Genomic DNA, 22,376 nt, shown 5'->3' with positions numbered 1-22,376 from the left:
CACAGTGGATCTTTTCTAGTTCAGCCTGTGTCCAAGCACCTCTAGCATTCCTGGGCACTGAAACTGCCGTTATCTCAGGCCATCTGAGTCTGCAGAACACTGGTGGGGAAAAATGGGCTGGTAAGGAGGGTCTGTGAAGCCATAGGAGGCTCAGAGAGTCTGGGTTAAGAGTCTAGTCTACATAAATGTTTTAACAAATTCTTCTGGGCTTAACCAACAGAGGATTGATCCTTTGAAATTATACCAGAGGGAGATCTAGAAGTGATGTATAGTTAGGGTATCTGGGCTGCATTCTACAGTTATTGAAGATAAGTAGGGGTGGGGAAATCACCAATAGTATCCTTCTCAAGCAGTTAAAAAATAAAAACTTCATCTCAAAGTCTGTTTTAGTGTATAATGCTGTGTGCAGAGGCGCCTGGAATTTGGACACTGTTTTCTACTGCTAGGTGGATGACCACTTGCTGATGTGGAAACAGGTCTGTCCCAAACTTATTGCGTGTATACTTTAATAACCAGTAACTGCTAACCCAGGAGTATTAGAGCTACTAAGAAAAAACTGCTCAAATTGGCTTATTCTGTGGTTAGTGACTGCCAATGTATGTGGCACCCAAATTTAAGGATCTCTACTTATAAGAAATGAACATGACTCCAGTATAAAATAAGGGAAAAGCAGGACATTACAAATGGCTGATAACAGCACTCCAGTCTCAAAGGAGGCTGGGGCCTGTGCGCTTCTAATTTTCATAATCTCTGGGATGTGTTTCCATTTCTCACATTTAACATTTTTAAAATCAAACTTTTAATTTAGCCTATAGGAATATAAGGGAAATCTTAGATTTCATGTGCTAAATTATTTTGAAATTCACACTGAAATACAGCAGTACTAAATTCTCTTCAACCACCCATTTTGCTACTTTTCTGGTGAGTATATAGTCGGTGCCAGTCATTGTGAAAAAATCTTTATTTTAAGAAAAAAATTTAGTTAACAAAAAAATTTAACAAGTTTCACTTAGCAAAATACACCCAAAAGGAAATCACAGTACAAAGAAAGTTTTAAGTCAAGGCCTCACCAATTCCTACAGTATTAGTAATGTGTCTCAATTTTCAAAACTAACTTATTTTTTAAAAGCTTAAACTTAACCTAAAAGATTTTAAATGAAAATAAACTAGAATGAACAAACATGAGAAATGTTCCTCTTTGAATCAGGGATCTAGCACCTTGAGTTTTCCAAAAAAGCACGCCTCCCCAATGTGTTCACGGTGATGTGGTGTAAAAGATCCATTTAATGTACTTAAAACTACTTTAACTCAGATAACATCACTCTGAAGTACGCTACCAAAATGTTAATTGAGAAAAGCTGAAAATAGTTTTAGTTTACTCAATATCACATGCTAGAAGAAAGTTTGCATGAGAAAACACTGAAGAGGTAATTTTTTAATCCAGATTTCACAAACTCATGGTGCAAAATGGGTCCCACAGCTTCCTCTAGAGTAATAATTGCTTTTCACTGCTTGTTGGCTGCCTGTGAAAATTTGATTGCAATAACTCAAATGCTCCTACAAAACTAGTCATATCCACCCATGCTGTTCTGGCCTCCATAGCCAGCCCCGTAACAGCCGCTCACAGACTGGCTCTCGAGGCCACTGTAAGTGGACTGGGCTGACACCCCCATGCCTTGCATCATCTGGCTGCTATACGCCCCATTGCTGGCCCCAGTTGTGGAATTCAGGAAAAGTTCTATGTATCTGTGTTGCATGTTGGCCCGGTCTTTGGACATAGCTGCCACAGCTTCTTCGTGAGTGGCAAACTCAACATCCGCTTCGCCGGTCACTCTTCCATCAGGGCCAATCTCAATATGGACTCTCACAGGGTTGAGTGGAGAGAAGAAGTTGTAAATGTCGTTCTCTGTGGCTTTGTATGGCAGCCCTCTCATGTGGACGCAGTGCCCAGTGGTACTCTGGACAGTGAACTCGCCGTCGCCGTATCTGTGGTCATACATGCCCGAGAGACAGTAACTGAGGTCTCTCCCAAACAGATCGGTGGTGAAGCCGTAGCCATCGCTGAGGCCGCTGTACTCCTCATAGCCCCCATAGCCTGCACTATATGCACCAGACCTCATCCTCTCCAGGCCTGCTTGCTTGACAATACCAATATACCTCCTGGCTGTGCCGGGGCGGTCATAGGGCCCTGGCCGCTGTACAGACATGAACTTCAGAGGGGGATCTGAGTATGACCTAACTTCTTCCTGACTGCTCTTAAACACTTCAATATACCTGTGCCCTATTCTCTCCTTGTGCTTCCCTAGGGCCTTCTCAGCTAACTCCTGTGAAGCAAACTGCACAAAGGCTTCCCCTGTAATCTTGCCCTCGGGGTCCACAGGCAATGTGATCCCGTTTGGCACAATTTCCAACCCTGAGAAGAACTGAACAATTTCTTCCTTGGTGCATCCAAATGGGAGTCCTCGAAGCCGCACGAAGCCATCATTGGCGGTGTCGGCACTGTTTGGACCACTGTGCTTCAACACCCAATCCATCTCGGTTCTGTGGGACTTGAACACCTCAATGTACCGGTGTCCCATGCTTTCCCTGTCTTTTTTAAGGGCCATTTTTACATCATCTTCTGATTCAAGTTCAACAAAAGCCTCACCACTCTGCCTGCCTTCTCTAGTGTAGATGAAATGAACGCCTGCAGCCCCATCATGAATTGTGCAGTCAGAAAGGAAATTCTGCACATCCTCAACAGAGCAGGACCAGGGCAGGCCACGGAGCTTGACCACAAAGCCTTCACCTCCCTCGGGGCCCAGCATCATGGACACTTGAGAGGACAGACGTCAAACAAACTTGGGTGCAGCTTTTTGTGGCTGAAAAGAAAGCAAAAACTACTTTACATAATTTTTCATTTATTATTTACAAGAATATGCAATAAATCTTGTTTTCCTGATTTTACAGATGAAAAAAGAATAAAATATGTTTAGAAATAACCGAATACATCTGAGCTGAGATTCAATCCCAGGTCTCTCCCAAAATGTATGTTTTACTCACAGACTGAAAAAGAACAAATTATGAGTCTTAAACAAATACAATAGCAATCTGGAAGCTTCAAACATTAAGCCAAAACTTATCAATTCTAACAGTCAACTATTTTAAGTTTTAGAAAGGAAGACAAAAGAATGAAATAAGCCAGTACTTCAGAAATAGAGAACTTTTCAGGACCAGATGAAAACTTGAGATTATTACATATTTCAAGTAAAAGGACATTTTGTTACTAGAGGAAAAGGCAGAGCAAATTTGTAATAAATATGAAATGCTCAACTTCACGGGTTATCAGAGAAAACCAGATTATTGACAAACTACCATTGTGACTCACCGTAATTTTATAATTTATAGTAATTCAAGTATTTGATGAAGTCACCTTATGTAGCACTTTTAATCATTATTTTTAAACTACCAACATGCAAAAGGGTAATTCTGTAATGACTTCAGTCCATCCCCCTACAACAAACAGAATTCATATCTTCTTTCTCCTTTATTGTATGCACCCAGTAAAAAAGCCCAGGAAAATTACCTGTTTCATGGTTAATACTGGGTGGATGGGTGGCTCAGGGACACAAAGCCAGGCAAAATGTTTCTTATTTTGGACAATTCTTTGTTGTGGGGAATAGGCCTGTGCACTGTAGGGTATTACACAGCAGCATCCCCGGCCTCTGCCTACTAGCCATCAAAAGCACCCCCCTCCCCAGGTGTGACAATCCCAAAGGCCTCCAGATATTCCCAAATGTTCCCTGGGGATAAAACTGCTTCTTGAGTTGAGAGTAACTACTGTAAATCAGGGCCACCGACCTTAAAGTGGGCCCTCAATACCGCCTACAGTTCCACCCCTCTCCTCCAAAGCCCTGAGCTGTCTATGGTAACTCACCTATTCTAATCTCCCCTACCTTCACAGCTGGTCTCTCATCTGGTTCAAATAGAGATCACGTAAAGGAACTACCACAAAGTCTAGAAACTTAAACAAAAAAGAGTTGCTTCTCTTATCAGCTGACATTACATTAGCAGGATCACAATCCTGCTCTGGTCCTAACTCCACTCACCCAAGAGAAATTATTATAATTATTTTTAGGTGAGTTCCATGCCTAGGAAATAAGCCCAATTGGGGGTTTGAACTCACAATCCTGCTATCAAGGGGGATCAAGACCTGAGCTGAGCTCAAGAGTCAATCAACAGATCCACCCAGATGCCAAGAGAAATTTATCTTTATAGTCTCTTCACTGAAGACAAACTAATTAAGTATGACCATTTCTAACCAATGCCATAATATACCTTCCCTGATCAACTTTGCCTCCAGCTACTTGATTTGCTGACCCCCTCAGTAAAATTTCAGAAGGCAGGCCTCTACTGTCCCCTCTACTCCTCACCATTGAAAAGGCAAAATCTCTCACTCCTTGTAAGAAAGAGAGTATTTTCTTCATTTTACTCATCCCCATAGCAGGATTTAACCACTCCCTCTGGAAATCCTTCCTCCCTTTGGCTCTTAATGATGCCAACTGTCTCCTGGTTTTCTATTAATTCCCTTCGATCTGTTCTCCCAGCTTCTTCCTGTGAGTCCTTTTCTAGGCAGCCTCATGTGATCTTCATGGTCAACTAGCCCCAGGCCCAGGACTCAAGTCCCAAGCCTCAGACTTCATGATGCCCAGAATGGTATACAAAATTCTACTCCGTAACTCCTACACCTCATGAAAGAAAGCAGCATTTTCCATGAAACTCTTTAGCATCTCAGCTGCAGATATAAATAGCCTTATCTGTCATCCTTAGGTTCTAGAAAAAAAAGTGAAGTAATCCTTGGACAACTTCGCCCAAGCCCTCAAATCCAATGAGTCGATTACCTCTTGAGTGATTCCATTCACAACCCTAACCAACATTCCTAAATCCTGTTCAAGAACTCTTGATTTCAATATAAAGGTTTGTCACAGTTCTATACTCAGTCCCCTAGCCACTGCATAGCACAATAAGAGCTCATTAATCCCTTTGTGATTTCAACTGTCAAACAACTCTTTCTGCATTGCCCTCCTATCCCTTTCTACTTCCTCATTTCTAATTCCAGTACCAACAGCCCATGCCAGGATATTCTTACCTGGTTCTTAAACTTCTCCAAGTGTAATGGCTAACCCTTATTGCAACCCCATCTGTAGCTCAAGTGTTCCCCTAAACCGACTTTGATATTCTCCTGTTCCAAATCCTTGGCGGCTTCCCACTAGCACTGGAACACAAACCACAGAGCTAACGGGATACTTAGAACTTGCAACTTTGGCCTACAACACATTTGTCTAGCTTGAGTCACTGCCATCAAAAAAAGAAAAAAAGAAAAAAAAAAAAAAAACACCAACAAAGAGCAGCAAAAAAACCCCCCACTCCTTTATTCACTTCTGTGCCTGGAATGTGCCAGGCTTTCTGCTCCCTGGGATTCAACCACACACCGTAATTATCTCCCCAAACATACTGCACCCAAACTTCTGTCTAGCTAAATCCAACTAGTCCTTAAGGTCTCAGCTCAAACATATTACCTTCCCACAAGATCTTCCCCTTCTACAAATTAAGTCTTATGGTTCCATACTCCCATAGCATTCTTGCGCTGGTTTGTTTAAAAAATGTCTTCAAAACTGCTTGGAGGGCGCCTGGGTGGCTCAGTGGGTTAAGCCTCTGCTTTCGGCTCAGGTCATGATCTCAGAGTCCTGGGATCGAGCCCCGTATCGGGCTCCCTGCTCTGCAGGGAGCCTGCTTCCCCCCTTCTCTCTCTCTGCCTTCCTCTATGCCTACTTGTGACCTCTCTCCCTCTATCAAATAAATAAATAAAATCTTAAAAAAAAAAAAAAAATCCAAAACTGCTTGGAAAATCCTAGCAGGGACAGACTGTTCGCCCCACCCCTGGCACAGCAGGCCCAAGATTAGCAAGAGATTAACTGATGGCCCTGCGAGGTCAACACCTCCCTCTACAATATGGCAGTCTAGGCTGAAAAAGACATGCAGGAACCATAAACGAACACAATTATTTAATATAAAATTACTTAAAACACCTAACAGTACAGTACAGATTATAAATGTTTTGCTTCAGAAAATAAAGTTCCGGGGCGCCTGGGTGGCTCAGTGGGTTAAAGCCCCTGCCTTCGGCTCAGGTCATGATCTCAGGGTCCTGGGATCGAGCCCTGCATTGGGCTCTCTGCTCAGCGGGGAGCCTGCTTCCTCCTCTCCCTCTGCCTGCCTCTCTGCCTACTTGTGATCTCTGTCTGTCAAATAAATGGATAAAATCTTTAAAAATAAATAAATAAATAAATAAAATCTTTAAAAAAAAAAAAAAAAAGTTGACATTAAAAAAAAAAGTTCCAAAAACAAAGCAAGGTGAAGAGCACTCTTTTCTAAAACACACATCTCCATGTAAAACTTTCGTTGCTTACTTATACTCCAGAATAAATTTTCTCTTGTATTTCTCACAGTAAGTCCCAGACCTGCTAACTCCATATTCTTTTAAACTTCCAATGGAACACAAATCTAATTTTAGGTGCAAATATAACTCAACATCCTCACTCTGCCCTCAGAACCTTCAAGCATTTGCATCCCTTATGGAGTTTTACAGTACTTAGGACATTAACTAAAATTCAGTAGCAGAGTGTAGATTTTTACTCCACATTAGATTTAAAGCTAATGACAAAGATCTTCAGGGTTAAGAATGTCCTGCTTAAATACAAAGAATGTGAACAAAAAATACTTTTCTTAAAAGAGCTCACCTTAAAGAACCACCCGGGGAGGGGATGCCCACAGTCGGAGACACTCCTTGTAGGTAACGAACTGTCCTAAAAAAAGAGTGATATGGCCGTCTTGCCTCAGTGTCCCAGCAGTCACAGAGCAACCAGAGGTGGTACCCTGGCTGGGATGGGCTCCAGCTCCCTTCCCCCTTCTGGAGAGGCAGGGCTGGGGCTGCTGGAGGCCCTTTATAGCCCCAAGGCTTCCATAATTAAAACACACACCAGGGACTGCCCCCACAGCATTTAAAAGGTTTACCTTTTCATAGGGTAATAGACAGGTAAGAGCAGGGAAACGTCGCACCAACCCAGAAGAGACTTAGAATTCTAACTCTAAGCTCCGTGAGGAAATCTAAATACCAAGGGTGGGAGGGACCTCTTCAGGGAGAGGGTGGAACAAGTCCACAACAGTCCCGGTACGGAAGGGACCGCAGGGGCAGGAGGTGAGACCCCAGGCAGCATAATCTTTACTGGGAGGCGCTCCGCAGAGTCGGTTGCTAAAATTGTTCAACAGGATTTACGATTTACAAGAATCCAAGGGTGGGGGTGTGGAGGGGGGCAGGGTGGAGATTATCAACGTCTTTCCCTCCCAGTTTTATTTGGTAACTTCATTTCTTGTGACATGTATTTGCTCTGACACTGACAATAAAGGGAGGAAATTTTTAAATAAGCTTTTCAACAGGGAAAACATCACTACCATCGACCACAACCAAATGATTAGAAGTGTCCCCAAAGACTAGGATACATGAATTCCAACAAGTGCGACGGAGAACCAAACCACATTCTTAATTTTGGAAAAGTGTAACTGGGAAAGTGAATTTCGCTGAAAGTGTTGTCTTAAAGATAAATCTGCCCTGTCCTAGCCTCCTGTATTATTACATTAGATACCATCCAGCTGGGGGGGGGGGGGGCGCGTACAAATGTCAAGTACCACAGTTTAACAAACAATAACTTGAAATTCTCTGGCAGATGACTTCAAAAAGCTTCACCAATCCCTCTCTTGTCCCCCCAGAAGAGTGGTATCTAAAAGGCAGAAGAACCCAGACATCTTGGCGACTTGATTCCCTTCTTCTACGGTTTACCCCAGCTCCTAGCTCCTTCCAGTGTGGTCTGCAGACCAACACCTACCGAACCGTCCTCGGAAAAGCAAGTGCCAGGACGGCCAGCCACACCGAGGCCAATTTTCACCAGACTAAAAACCCGGAGGCGCACATGTGAACACACGCTGAAGCACTGATAAAGGGCGGGTCGCACCGGAGCACGACCTTTCGATCGCTGGAGTAGGAAAAAGTACTATTCCTAAGTCCTGCACCTGGAGCTTCTAATTTAACTGTACCGCACAAGATGTGGCCAAGGATTTTGCACAACTCCCCCAAGTGAGCGCAATGTACGTTGTGCACAGACCCCCCGTGGATGGATGTTGTTAAAATGCAAAGATTCTCGAACAATAGACTGGGGATAGGGTAAGATTCTGCATTTCTAACAGACTCCTAGATTCCCGCGAGGCTCTCCTTCACTCTACTAGTTAGACGGGATTTAGTTCGGATTCAGGTAGATCCAATCAAGATAAAAATGGGGTGCGCCATACCAGGACTGATTAGGTTTATCTACGGAGTGCTAGGGCGGCTTAAACTCCCACCCTCTTCCTTAGGAAAGGGTACTCAGCGGGACCCTGGCTTCACCCTCTTATTTGTGCTGCAGTGGCACCTAGAGCATTCTCACCCTTATTTGTAAATAAATATTCACCTGCAGCAGGTAACACGCAAGAGCCAGGTTGTCCTGGGGGTCCTAATTACTCAGAAAGTTCTACACTTAAATCACAGTGGACCAAAGAGACGCTGCTTCAGAATTACGCAGTTGACTTTGTTGCTCTTAAGACTTACCGCTGAGGGGAGCAGGACTGATTTCTATTTTCATCAAACAAGCGCGGTTTAAGAGCCAAAGGACCCCTAATTCCACCCGACGCTTAAAAACGCAGACGGCTCCGGGGGAAGTCCAGGTGCGTCTCCTTTTGTTATTAACCTGAAAATGAAACTCAAGCGGCTGTGGGCGAACGCCTCAGACGACGGCTCCAACTGCGTTCTGAAGCTCGCAGCCGCGCGGGCCGCCAGGGGCGCGTCTGAGCGATTTCGGCGGGAAGCACAGCGGCGGTCGCAAGCGCTGAGCTCCCCGGGCGGGGAAATGGGGACGAGGTGCCGGGGGCGCTCACTCGGCTTCTACCTGGCGGATTCGAGACCCTACTGTCCGCCAGGCCCCACAGGAAAAGGGGCCCCCGGAGCGCCCCTTCGCCGGGCCTGGGCGGGGTCAGCGGGAGCTTCCGGGGCGGGGGCGGGACGAGCCGAGGGAGGAGGGAAGAGGGAGGAGGGAAGGGGGGAGGGGGGAAGAGAGGCTTCCTGCGCAGAGCGGGAGGGGGAGGGGAAAAGAGGTCACCCGGCGAAGGCTCCCCGGTCCGGGTTGTGGGAGGGGAGATCCCGGGTGGAGGGAGGGGGGGGGAAGCTTACGGGGGCGGGTGGATGGGGAGGGAGGTCGCCGACGTCGCCGAGGAGGTAGTGAGGTGGGGCCGAGTTCCCCGTCCCGGCTTCCCGGAGCCGCGGGGGAGGGGGCGGAGCTCCCGAGTCCGGGGGGGGGGGGAGCTTTCTGGGGTGGCCAGGCCGAGTTCCCGGGACCCGTGGGGGGCGGAGCTCCCGGGTCGGGTCGGGGGGACTTCCTGGGGCCGCGGGGGTAGAAGAGTTCCTGGGGCAACCGGGGGGGGGGGGGGGGGGGGGGGGGAGAGAAGAAAGAGTTCCTGGAGCAGGCGGGATCGGGGGGGGGCCTTCGGGGGGGGGGGGGGGGAGGACGAGTTCCCGGGACTCGCGGGAGGTGGGAAGTGGATTGGGGGCTGAGAGAGGGTGGATGGGCGGGTGGGCAGGGGTCGTCCGCTCGCGGCGGCTCACCACGACGGGTCCGGAGTCCGGAAGGCCGGCGCGCGGGGCTGCGTCCCGGAGGCAGAGGCCGCGTGACTGAGGGCGGCGGGCCGGACGTGGGTCACGGGGTGTAAAGGAGGAAGTGCCACTGATGGGCCCGCCAAGATGTCACCAATGGAAACGCGTCCTGCAGGTGCGGCCCGCGGCCCGCGCGTTCGGCCCAGGCAGGAAGTGGGAGGAAGGAGGGAAGAAAAGCAACGAGGAAGACCGTTCTGTGTGAGTTCTCCGGAAGGGTGCCAGGACGGGGAAAAGTCCAGAATACTAGCGTAGCGCGGGAAAGATTGGCACGATATATGTGGAAGAGATGTAAAATTAAAAGAAAAATAAAAATCTGAAAAAAATCTCAAAACAGGAAGAATTGTGAAAGGAAACTAACAGACAAAAGGTAGAACCTCTTTGTATATACAGTACCTTGTTTTATATATTTGGGCATAGATTCATGTAAATACTTTGCGTCAGTTCAAAAGATTTTAAAACTCGCAATTCTTAATACCCCACAAAGAATTACATTTCACGAACCTATGAATCCGAGTCCAAAAGAACAGTCTTTAAAATAATTACCACGGGCGCCTGGGTAGCTCAGTTGGTTAAGTGTCTGCCTGCCTGCCTTCGGCACAGGTCATGATCCCAGTGTCCTGGGATGCAGCCTGGCTTGGGCTCCCCGCTCTTCTCCCTCTCCCTACCGCTCGTCCTCTTAATGCTCGCTCTGTCAAATACTTTTTAAAAAATAAGGCAACTGCAACATGAGCAATGATTAAATTTTATATTATGTAATTTAAAAATTTTAGTTCTAATTATGGTGCTATGGTTTTATTTTTGGAGTCAATACTTAAAAGATATATTTGATGTCTAGAATCTGATTCTAAGTCTGAATCTATGGAGTGGGATTACACATGAAACAAACGGGTCATGATTTAGTAGTTCCTGAAACCGGGTGATGGGTAGGTATATGGAGTTTTCCTTTTACTTCTGTCTCTACTTCCCTGTAGGTTAAATACTTTTTGAGTAATGAAATTATTTTTAAAAAGAAAGTCATATAATCTACATACTAGAACTATGAAATGAACAGGATTTATTGGGAAGAGGAACCTACTAGCTAGGTAAGAGTATGCAAAGCCAGACTGGCAAATGAATTCAGTCCTTCATTACAAAATAGCTCCAAGGGAAAAGACCAAGTGAACACTTACTGAATATAAGAAATCTGAGAGATTTATCATGGATTCACAACACATGGAGTAAATCTGAATTTTGAGTCAAACTGATAAACATTGTGGTATTTCAACTGACTAAAAATTTGATATTAAAGTGGTTTTTTATTGTTGAAGTATATTTACTTATTTTAGATATAAAACTAGTTATGTTTAAAAATAAAAGAACTCGTTTCTAGGGTTCTATTCACTGGAAGTATCTGTGGATGAAACTGTTCGCTGGGATTTTTTAAAAAATTATTTGGGGGGTATGGGGGAAGGGTTGGGTGGCTCAGTCATTAAAAGCCTCTGCCTTGGGCTCAGGTCTTCATCTTGGGGTCTGGGATGGAGTCCTGTGTCAGGATCCCTACTCTGCAGGAAGCCTGCTTCTCCCTCTCCCACTCCCCCGGCTTATGTTCCCTCTCTGGCTCTCTGTCAAAATCTTAAAACAATTAGGTGGAGAATATAAGAAAAACTGTCCCTAATTGTGGAAGCTGGGAGACAAGAATCAAAATCCAGCCATACCATGGAAAGTTATATATAACACTAAAAACTCATGAATTCAAGAGAAGTAAAACAATATTTATTCCAAAGAAAAATTAAGCCATAAACTGGCTTGTTTTTGGAAAGAATATCTCTATAGAACTGAGGTACCTGACTACTTCATAAGCATTTTACTTCATGAAAACCTCTTCAAAATATATTCTTTTTTTTTAAAGGTTTTATTTATTTATTTGACAGAGAGAGATCACAAGTAGACAGAGAGGCAGGCAAGCAGAGAGAGAGAGGGAAGCAGGCCCCCCGCAGAGCAGAGAGCCCCATGCGGGACTTGATCCCAGGACCCGGGGATCACGACCCGAGCCTAAGGCAGCGGCCCAACCCACTGAGCCACCATTTATGTAACTGGTATGTTTTCTCACTTTATTTATTCAAATGTATTTGTTGAAGTTAAGTAGTTTTACATATGCCTGCCTGCCTCAAGTGGCTGGTGACACTGGGGAGGTGTCAGTTAATAATTGATCAGCCATGATAGGGTTCCTGCCTGGTGAAGGAACAACGTGTACGGAAGACATGGGGACTTGCCCTGCTAAGACCAATGAAAGAGGAAAGGAGAGAAAGATCCTCCTCAGCCTTGAAAGCCTGGTTTGGTATTTTGTGCATTAGTCTAAAACCAATGGGAAATCATTTAATTGTTTCAAAATGGAATGTGGTGTAATTTGTGTTTTTGCTTTTCAACAGAACAGTCTAGCTGTTATCTGGAAAACAAATGGTGGGAACAGATGCATGGAGAGGAGATGGGAAGCAATGAGCAAGTTTATGAAAAACTGATGGTACCCCTAAGTAAAAACACTAGGAAGAAATGAAGCAATTGTGCCAAGATTTGAGTGATGTGCAGTAGACAAAAATTTACCAAACTTGGGAAAGTCATTCATTAACTCAGAAATACTGTGCACTTACAAAATGCAGGCACTGTGCTAGGTCCACAGAACAGTAGGCTGAGAAATCAATAAAGAAATTAGGCTCCCTGCTCAGCCGGGAGCTTACTTCTCCCCCTCTGCCCCTCCTCCCGACTCCTGCTCTTGACAAATAAAATCTTAAAAAAAAAAAAAAAGAAGAAGAAGAATACATGTATGATGACAAATTCTGAATGACCCAAAACTAGAAAATGGAGATTAATTTACACTGGGGCTCTAAGTAAGTGACAAACAGATCCTAAGAATGAGAAGGGGTAGGAATGGGAAACTTTTTGCCCCTCCCCTGCTAAATACCTAAGGTATAAAAGCAGATTTTAGAAGACCCCCCCCCCCTTTTTGTTCCTTTGTGCACTATCCTACTTATTCCTCCCTGAATGCTTGGTCAAATTTTTTTTTAAATTTTTTTATTTTTTACTTTTATTATTATTTTTTTAAGAGATTTTATTTATTTGACAGAGACACAGTGAGAGAGGCAACACAGGCAGGGTGAGTGGGAGAGGGAAAAGCAGGCTTCCTCCCGACCAGGGAGCCTGATGCAGGGCCCCATCCCAGGATCCTGGGATCATGACCTGAGCTGAAGGCAGACACTTAACAATGGAGCCACCTAGGCGCCCCTCTTTATATTTTTAAAATGCAGCCCTTTGCCAGGGTCTGTTTTTGTGCTGGTTGCTTTGTATAAATATTTTACTTTGTGGTGAATCCTTTTATTTTTTTTTTAAAGATTTTATTTTTTTAAGTAATCTCTATACCCAATGTGGAGCTCGAACTTAACAACCCTGAGGATCAAGAGTCGCATGCTCTACCAACTGAGCCAGCCAGGCACTCATAGCAAATCCTTTTAATCTTCATATTCAGGTCTTATTAAATTCACAAAAGAGAATTTTAGATATTATTTCTGCTGCTTATGTCTGTTTTCCCTTGAGGAGCAAAGATGGGTCTGGGAAAAAAGCAATTCCCTGTCTAGGGACAGTGCATGAGCAGAGCCAAGACCCCTAATTTATTATGGGTAGTTTTCCTGTTCTACTGGAAACCTCAAAAGTCTCTCCCAACCCAGCAATTTTCATAAAGTCCCATTTCAGTGGCTCTTAAACATTTCTGGCTGTCAAATACTTGAGAATATGATGTAGTTCTGAACCCACTACTTCAAGAAAGCACACCCCCTACACAGTTGCCAAAATTTTCAAGGGGCTCAGGCATCCCAAGTGTGACTACTCTGACCCTAATGTGTACAACAAGCCAAGTTCAATACATAAAGCTACCTCAGAGCTATTGAGAGAAAAGCTGTAGATGGATCATTAAATGTGTTATTAACATTCTATTAGGGCGCCTGGGTGGCTCAGTGGGTTAAGCCTCTGACTTCGGCTGGGGTCATGATCTCAGGGTCCTGGGATCGAGTCCCACATGGGCTCTCTCCTCAGCGGGAGGCCTGCTTCCCCCTCTCTCTCTGCCTGCCTCTCTGCCAAATAAATAAATAAAATCTTAAAAAAAAAAACATTCTAAATGTTTATTATTACTACATTTTTATCCATCAAGAGATATGTATGAAACAGGAAAGCTACTTTGAATTATCTTTTAATTATTAGGGCTTTTAATTTGTGTACTGTAGCTAAGTCTCTGGTAATAATAATACACTTTCCCTCAATATTCATTTCTCAAAAGCTGTGTTAACTAAAACCAAAAATAGTATGTGATGTTAGGTAAATTGTATCTATTATGCTTGTATTAAAATTAACATAAGGGACAAAATTTTACCCTGCATAGAACAAGCAGCTATTGCTCTATATTATTGATTGCATTCTGCTGGTGACTCAGGAATCAAAACCCAAGTTACCACAGAGAAAAAAAACGAATCAGGTGAAGTTTTCATAAAAAGAAACACTGCTATTTGACTTCCACTGCTTAAGATAAAATCTCTTTTCAAATGAGGGAAAAATTTCATCATCTCTATTTAATTGGTAGTGCTTTCCCCACAGTAAGAAATATGATTCAGCACAGCTAAGAAATTTAAGGCGGGAGTTGGGGGGAGGTTGTTAAAGAAAATACGACTGCTAATAACACAACAGTCTCCCAACCACCTCCCCTATGAACTTTCCTGTAGCTCTTTCCCCTCAGTAAGCAGCCCCTGGTTGGGTGACCATTTAGATCCTAGAACTGGGCAAAGGCCTCAGGAGGCCTTGTGGGTTACACTCATGGTCTCCAGAGAGATGGTTAGAGAACATGCCCACAGCCCCTCAAGGGGCCTATAGCTTCCTCCTGGGGCTCTGTGGAGGGCTGACACCTTGTCAGGTCCCATGTAGCTGCCATAGGAGCGAAGACTGCTGCAGCATCTTGTGCTCAATTTTTGCGGCTCAGGGGACCATACCACACTGCCCTGGGAGAGTAGAGAACAGATCCAAGAGCAAAGAAACACAGCAATGCACATGAGAGTGGCTCAAGCACCCGGAGAGAATACCATGCGTTCAGACAACAGCTTAGAACAATAGACAGTTTTAAGTGAATGAGAAGCAATGGACAAAATTTTTTTAACAAAAAAATATGAGAACTTTCAGATACCCAATTACAGAATATAAAACTTCTAAAATTTGAATTTTGAATTTATAAAGTTAGTAATAAACTGAAAGCACAGTGGCCTGAAAAACCAAGTGGAAGAAGTATCTCAAAACAAAGAGAAAGAAATAAAGGGAAAAAGATATGAAATTTTGAGGACACGGATATAACACGAGACAACAGAAATAACATGTCAATAATAGGAATTCCAGAAGGAGAAAAAGACACAAATGGAGGCAGGAGAACAGATAAAGAATGAAAGGGAGATTTTCCTGGCTTAAGATAAACGTGATCGTGTAGTTCCCAACAGATATTTTTGAAAGACACAACCTAGGCATATGTTGCTAAAACTCCTAAATTTAAAGTATAGAAAAAACGGCTTTGGAGAAAGAACAAACTGGGTACAAAGGATAAAAATACGATAGTTCACCACACGTGCCTACTGAACACTTGAAAGTGACAAGTACAAATTGAGATGTGCTCTCAGTATAAAATGCACACCAAAATGCAAAGATTAAAACAAGAATGTAACATCTCAATGTTAAAATACTGATATGCTGAAATATTATTTTGGATAATAGTCAATCAAAATACATTAAAATATACTAAATTAAAGTATTAAAACACATCCCAACTCATTTTACTAAGGCCAGTATTACCCTGTTTTATGGGCTGAAATGTATGTCCAAAATTTAGATGAAGTCCTAACCCCAGCACCTCAGAATGGGAGATTTGGAGACAGTCTTTTTTACAAAATGAGGTCATTAGAATGGGTCATATTCCATTATGACAGATGCCCATCTAAGAAGGGGAAATTTGGAGACAGACAAGATGAAACAAACACAGAAGACAGCCATCTGACAAACCAAGGAGAGAGGTCTGGAATGTATCATTTCCTCATGGCCCTTAAAGGAACCAACCCTGCTGATGCCTTGATCTAGGACTTCTGGCCCCCATAACTACAAGACAATAAATTTCTGTTGCAACCCAGTCAGCAGTATTTTGTTATGGCAGTCCTAGTAAATTAAACAATCTGATACCAAAACCAGACAGACATCACAGGAAGAGATAACTACATACGAATATCCCTTATGAGTACAGGTGCAAAATTCCTCAACAAAATAATACAAACTGAATCCAACAACATGTAAGAAAGGTTATACACCATGACCAAAAGAATTCATCCCAGGAATGCTTAAGAAAATGTTCTTGGGGGCGCCTGGGTGGCTCAGTGGGTTAAGCCGCTGCCTTCGGCTCAGGTCATGATCTCAGGGTCCTGGGATCGAGCCCCGCATCGGGCTCTCTGCTCAGCAGGGAGCCTGCTTCCCTCTCTCTCTCTCTGCCTGCCTCTCTGTCTACTTGTGATCTCTCTCTGTCAAATCAATAAATAAAATCTTAAAAAAAAAAAAAAAAAAGAAAATGTTCTTGAACTAGGCAGTAGTAGTTAGTGATGGTCTTCACAATGTTATGAATGTACTAAAAACCTCTGATTTGTACCCTTTAAACTGGGTGAATTGTATACTATGTGAATTATATCTCAAATATGAAACAAAATAAATTTGTCATTCATTCTATTGGACAGCATATTCTATTGGACTGAACAAATTTTGTGTAAAACAGAACAAAAACCTATAGAGATGCCAATAATGGATCATCTCTGCAATGCAGAAACTTCTAAGAGGGCAAGGAATTTTTTGTATTCACACTAGGTCAGAATATTTGTAAAAGCAGCATACTGTCAGGAAAACCTAACAGGAATTCAGAATTTTTCATTCTAGTCTTTCCCCCCCTTAATAATTATCGCTTTTTGTGCTATGTTTAAGAAATCTTTTTCTTAGGCCAAGGCCGTATGGGTTTTTGTTGTTTTTTTTTTAACTTCAAAAGCTCTGTTTTCATCTACATTTTTATGTTTTGATCTATAATCAACCTGGAATTGATTTTCCATTTCCAAGAGCGTTAGAATTAGTTTATCGAGTTTCACGGGCTAATTCTGCTCATGAACTCAGATGAAAAGATCCTAAAGAAATTATCAACCAACAAAATCCAGCAACACACGAAGCAATAATCATGACCAAGTTGAGTCTGTTCCAGGAATACAACTGCAGCTCACCATTTCAAAGTCAATCCCTGCAATCTGTCACACTGACATATTAATGAAGATTAAATGAGTTAACTAAGATTTTTTCAATGTTTTATGAGAAATGCAAAGAAATATCCTACACAACAGAAGAAAATAAGAGGAAATTGTTGAATTCCTCTATAAACTGGGAGTAGGGAAAACTTTCCTGACCAAGACCCAAAACCCAGAATATGGGAAAATACTGAAAAATTTCATTACATAAATACAAACAAAAACCCAAAAACAGAAACCTCCAAACCACTTATGCATAGCTAAGAGGTTAAGCTAAGTAAACATATCAATGATAAAATGGGAAAGATAGTGCCAATTTTCCCCAAAGCATTAGTATCTTTAATAGAGTATCTAAAAAGAGAAAGTCCATCCACCCAAAAGGAAAATGGGTTAGAAGTATAGTCAACAGAAAAAGAAATGACCTTAAACATGAAAAGATCCTCCACCTTACCCATTTAAGATAAATTAAATTTTAAATGAAGTAACATTTAAAATAACCATATTGGCAAGAAATACATAAATTTGAAAACATCCCCTTGGCAAAATAGGCCCTTTCAAATACCATTTGTGGAAATATTAAATGGCCAAAAAAAAAAAGCAAAGACACATACAAAGGATATTCATGTCAGCTCTATTTCTAATAGGAAAAGGCTAGAAACAATTGCCCATCACTAGAAATCCAGTTGAATAAACTTTTTTGGACCCACTTAATGAAGGATTACACCTTAAACTAAGGAAGGCATCAAAGATCACGGTGGTTGTGTCAAGTCAGGAACCAATCTGAAGGGCTCCCACTGGCCACAAACTGGATAATTTCTGCACCAAAGAGAATAAAAGCCACAGTGAGTTAAATTACATGTTAAAACTCCCAACTTCAAAATGATAACCAGAAAAAGTGTCTTTGGCACATGCTAGAGATCACTAATTATGTTGGATATTGATATACAACAGGAATGGATCAAAATTTAAACTACCATTTATAAAGTACAACTTAGAATAATCAAATGATTAACAAAGAAAGTTTCCTCTCTCTAGAAATATCCCTACTACTAAACAAGAAGGAATATTTAAAGTGTCACTAATTTGGAGATATTAACAAAACAATGGGTTTAGGGAAAGACCATCAGTAGCTGCTAACATCACAAAGGGGGAACACAAATGCCTGCGGCAGGAGTAGGCAAGAGTGCACAGCACCTCCAATGAAGTATTCTCTCCAAAAAGAAAATCTCAGCAGAACCAGAACAGCCCTTACAGGTAATAATCATTTTACAGGAAAGGCAGAGAGATCAGAGATTCAACCACCACCGCTGAATGTAATCAGAAAAACCCAAAGCCTGAAGAAGGAACTCTGTATGTGACACTGAACCCAATTCATTCAACAAAGAAAAGAAGAGAGAACCTCTAGACTGCACTAATAAGGTAGTTATTTGTCCACACTGAAAATGTGGCCAGTAAAAAGTGAGATGTGCTGGGCGCCTGGGTGGCTCAGTTGGTTAAGCTACTGCCTTTGGCTCAGGTCATGGCCACTAGACTCCCAGCTTTGTGGGGAGTCTGCCTCTCCCTCTGACGTTCTCCCCTCTCATGCTCTCGCTCTGTCTCTCTCTCAAAGACGTAAATAAAATCTTAAAAAAAAAAAGTGAGATGTACTGTATATATAAAGCACATACTGGATTTTGAAAGCTTAACTGGAAAAAAATGTAATTTAAAAATTACATAAGAAAATATTCTTAACATTTACTATGTTAAACTAAATAATCATTAGAATGAACATGTTTCTTTTTACTATTAAAAATGTGAAATTATGTAAGTGGCTTGCATTTTATTTCCAGGAAAACGCTGCTCTGATTAACAGAATTTAAAAGAGATGGCCACCAAATTAAGGTGTGACCTTGTTTGGATTACAATTCAAGCCGGCTATAAAAAAAAAAAAAAATTATTCAAGAAATATACAGTCAGGTGCATTTGAACATGATCTCAAGGAATTACTATTTCTTCAGCTGTGATAATGGTATTGCACTTGTATTTTTTTTTAATCTATAGAATAGAAGCTAAAATATTTATGGATAAAATCCTCATTATGTCTGGGATTTGCTGTCAAATAAGCCAGATTGGCCTTATATGAGCTAGATTCTCCTTCTGATCTGCCTCTTGTTATCCACAGTAACTCCCAATTCGGGCGGTAAGATGGGAGCAGGCTCCCTGGCAGAGGAGGGCTGTCCCTGTCAGACAGACCTGAGTCCTATTCCCTCCCTGGGCAAGTGACTTCATTTCCCCCTGGGCCTCCATTTTCTCATCTGTACAACACGGATAACAGCAATTACCACCGCCCCCGCCCCCCACCTACAGACCGGTCATGAGCATGTGACTTAAAAATACGGTCAAAACTCCTAGCTCTGTGGACCCAATTAAGGGTCAATTCACGTGCTTCTACAAAGAGTCTGTGAGCCAGAGCTCGGATTCAAGAGACCCCCTTCCCACTTCTGCAGCGCTGCAGGCACTTATCCGGGATGGGCCCCCTATGTCTCCACACTCTCCTTCACAGTTTTGGCCATATCTGAGGACGTATTTAATCAATCCTTTCACTTAAATCAATTCACATTTTTACTTGAATATTTTGTGTTTACAGAAAGCCTTGTAGCAGTATTTTTAAAAGAAAACCAATCATTCGCCTATTAAAAAAAAAAAAACATTAAAAAAAAGCAAACACCACAAAAAGAATGTTAAAATAGAAAAATTAAAAATAGAAAGGAGACCGTAATACAGATCAAGCCTAATAAATTTCCAAAATGCATACGGGCACAAGAGATGACTAAAGATGGGCTTACTTAAATATTAGTAATTAGTAACAAGAGCAATCTCTCCTAAAATTCATTAAAAGTAGAAATTTACTCACTTATTTCAAAATGAAGACTCGTGTCTAGAAATTAACACTAAGAACATCACTTTTCACTGACATATCCTAATGTATTTTTTGCCTAACCGGAGAACTCGAGGTATTTTCTTTCTTACTAGAAATTCAGAAACAGTTAACCTTTAAAAACGTAACTATAAGTAATAGAACTACATTAAGATAGGTAATTTCTACAATATTTTGAACTGAAATGGTTATTTGAAGTGTTCACAACTCTTCCAGCTCCACTAGGTTCCGGATACCTGAGGCGCGGCCCTAACCTCCAGCACCTCCGCGCTCCCCCCCCCCATCCCCCACCGAGCGGTTCCCCCCTTAGCGCGCCGCAGCTCGCGGACCCCTCTCCCGCCACGCATGCGGCCCGCAGTGGCAGATAGGAGCCCGAAGTCCCCCCCCCCCCCATAGTAGAAAGAACTACAGAAGGAAGCACATTTGTCTGTCCTAGGGCCTCGGGGAAATAAACTACCGCGAAGAGCTTCCAGCGGGCAGGAAGGCCGGGACCCAAAGGGCGCCTGGCGGGGGAGGGGGGCGGGGGTGGAGGTCGTGCTGGAGCTGGGGAGGGGGAGCTCTCCCGGGCCCTGGGGATTTCTCTGGCAAGAACCTGAGACCTCCTTAAAGGTACAAATCAACGGGGAGGGGCCTGTGGCCTCCCAACCAGGTCTATAAAAGAACAGAGTCGGTCGATTCCCCGAGACTCGCTCGGCGTCACAAGGCCGGCCAGCGCCACTTTCAGTGAACCACGCGGGAACGCTGAAGGTAGAGGGCGCAGCGCGAGCACCGGCAGACTCCAGAAGTTTCTCAGGCGCAGTCAAGAATCAGCAAAAAATATATTCAAGGATACAAAGAAAAGATTAAGCTCGCTCGGCAGAAGTGTGGTCACCAGGCAAAGATAACGTGGGCGAGAGTTTCTACCCAAAATGCAGGCACTATACCTCTAAAAGCAGGAGACAAAACGCAGACTGGCGCTCAGGGACACACGCCGCACGGAGAGGAAGAAAAGGCCGCAAAGACCGAAAGTGGAGGCTCAGCGAGCGGGAACGTGGGAGGGGGGAGGAGCCAGTTCCCAACCAGTCTGGTGCAACTCAACCACGTGAAAGTACTGCTTTCATTTTTAAATGAAGCCCCCCTCCCACGGTCGCCAGGTGCCTCACGCTATTCTTGGCAGGGGTGCTCAAGCTCTGCGACCTCTGGAGTCCGCACCAGGCCTTTCCTCCGTTCCTCGCCGCGGGCCCGGCCTCCCCCCGGTCCTAAATCTCAGCCCAGCGGTCCAGCACCCGAGTGTAAGGCCGTTGACCTCTGATCCCACCTCCTCCCACCCCAATTCTCAGCCCCCCCTAACCCCAGTGAGCCGAGTCCCCGGTCTGTACCCGAGTAACCGGCTTTTGACCGCATATTCTACCTCTCCCGACCCCAACTCTCAACCTCGTCGTCCCCAGTCCCCATTCGGTTCCCTTGTGTGAGGCCCTTGATTTCAGACCTAGCCTCCCCGGACTCCAAATCCCAGTCCCACTGTCCCCATACTCAAGGGCCCAGTTCTTGGTCGGTCCCAGTTGTGCGGCTCTCAGCCTCGGACCCGCCGCCCGTCCCGCCCCTCACCTCGGGATCCGAGTCTCCACGCTCCCGCTCTTCACATCCGGCACCTCGATCGTCCCTCTGAGCACCTAGAGGAGGGTGGAACGCGGGGAACTTGGCAGTTGTAGCTGAGGCAGTTGAGGCTTGTTTACCATCACCATGGAAACCCCTGGCAGCGCGCCCTGGGCGGGGCCTCCGAGGGGCCGGGTCTGGCGCGCGGCAGGCCGGAGGGCACAACTCCCGCCCGACGGGCGCACGCGGCGTTTACCCCGCTGTTCTGGGTTTGCCCGATCCCCGCTTGGCCCTGTACCCTAGCACCTAAGAGCAACAGCCCGGGAGCCCGCGCCCCCACCCCACTTCCGGCTGCCGGCGTAATTGCCGGCCGGTTTCCCCGCGGAACCCCACCTTCTTCTCCAGGAAGATGCGGCGCAGGGCTACTTCCACCACGGAGCCGGAAAGACGCAATGAGCGCGGGGGGGCGGGGCCTCCGCGGCCGGCGTCCGGGGGCGGGGCTGCGAGGGCGCTACTGTGACGCGCCTGGATCGGAGCCAGGGATTGGTCGGCAGGGCGCGAGGCAGGCTGGGGGCTGTGGAAGCGGGCGGTGTTGGGATGGGAGCTGCACGACCTGTGGGAGCCCATTTGGGGCGGGGGGAGGAGGGGAGTGTCTGATAAACAGTATAATTGTGCTCCGAAATGAACTGGCTAGGAGAGTCCTTCCCAAAACAGAGCTTTAAGGATTCCTGGATTGAAGACGATTGAAGACCATCGTGAGAAGAAAATGAGTTATTTCCTGCCGAGGAAG

At 44.3% G+C, this 22,376-nt stretch overlaps 1 protein-coding gene across 16 annotated transcripts; it reads right to left on the bottom strand.

Moving 5' to 3' along the window:
- Window positions 1–943: 943 nt before the first annotated feature.
- HNRNPF (heterogeneous nuclear ribonucleoprotein F) lies at window positions 944–22,063 on the bottom strand. 16 transcript variants are annotated; one of them, XM_047701710.1, is made up of 6 exons: window positions 21,980–22,063; window positions 21,599–21,663; window positions 9,725–9,881; window positions 8,675–8,813; window positions 6,777–6,842; window positions 944–2,861 (listed from the first exon to the last, which is right to left on the bottom strand). In XM_047701710.1, the coding sequence occupies exon 6, from the start codon at window positions 2,808–2,810 to the stop codon at window positions 1,566–1,568; it is 1,245 nt and encodes a 414-aa protein (XP_047557666.1). In that variant the 5' UTR covers window positions 2,811–2,861; window positions 6,777–6,842; window positions 8,675–8,813; window positions 9,725–9,881; window positions 21,599–21,663; window positions 21,980–22,063; the 3' UTR covers window positions 944–1,565. The 16 variants fall into 16 exon arrangements, with proteins under 16 accessions (XP_047557666.1, XP_047557665.1, XP_047557679.1 ...); XM_047701709.1 differs by having other exon boundaries at window positions 9,725–10,015; window positions 21,980–22,060; XM_047701723.1 differs by lacking the exon at window positions 6,777–6,842 and having other exon boundaries at window positions 9,725–10,015.
- Window positions 22,064–22,376: the final 313 nt, after the last annotated feature.

Source organism: Lutra lutra, chromosome 14 (genome assembly GCF_902655055.1).
Source record: "Lutra lutra chromosome 14, mLutLut1.2, whole genome shotgun sequence".
NCBI classification, from domain to species: domain Eukaryota; kingdom Metazoa; phylum Chordata; class Mammalia; order Carnivora; family Mustelidae; genus Lutra; species Lutra lutra.
The sequence above is the reverse complement of the archived record's forward strand: the minus strand, read 5'-3'. Positions and strand labels throughout refer to the sequence as shown.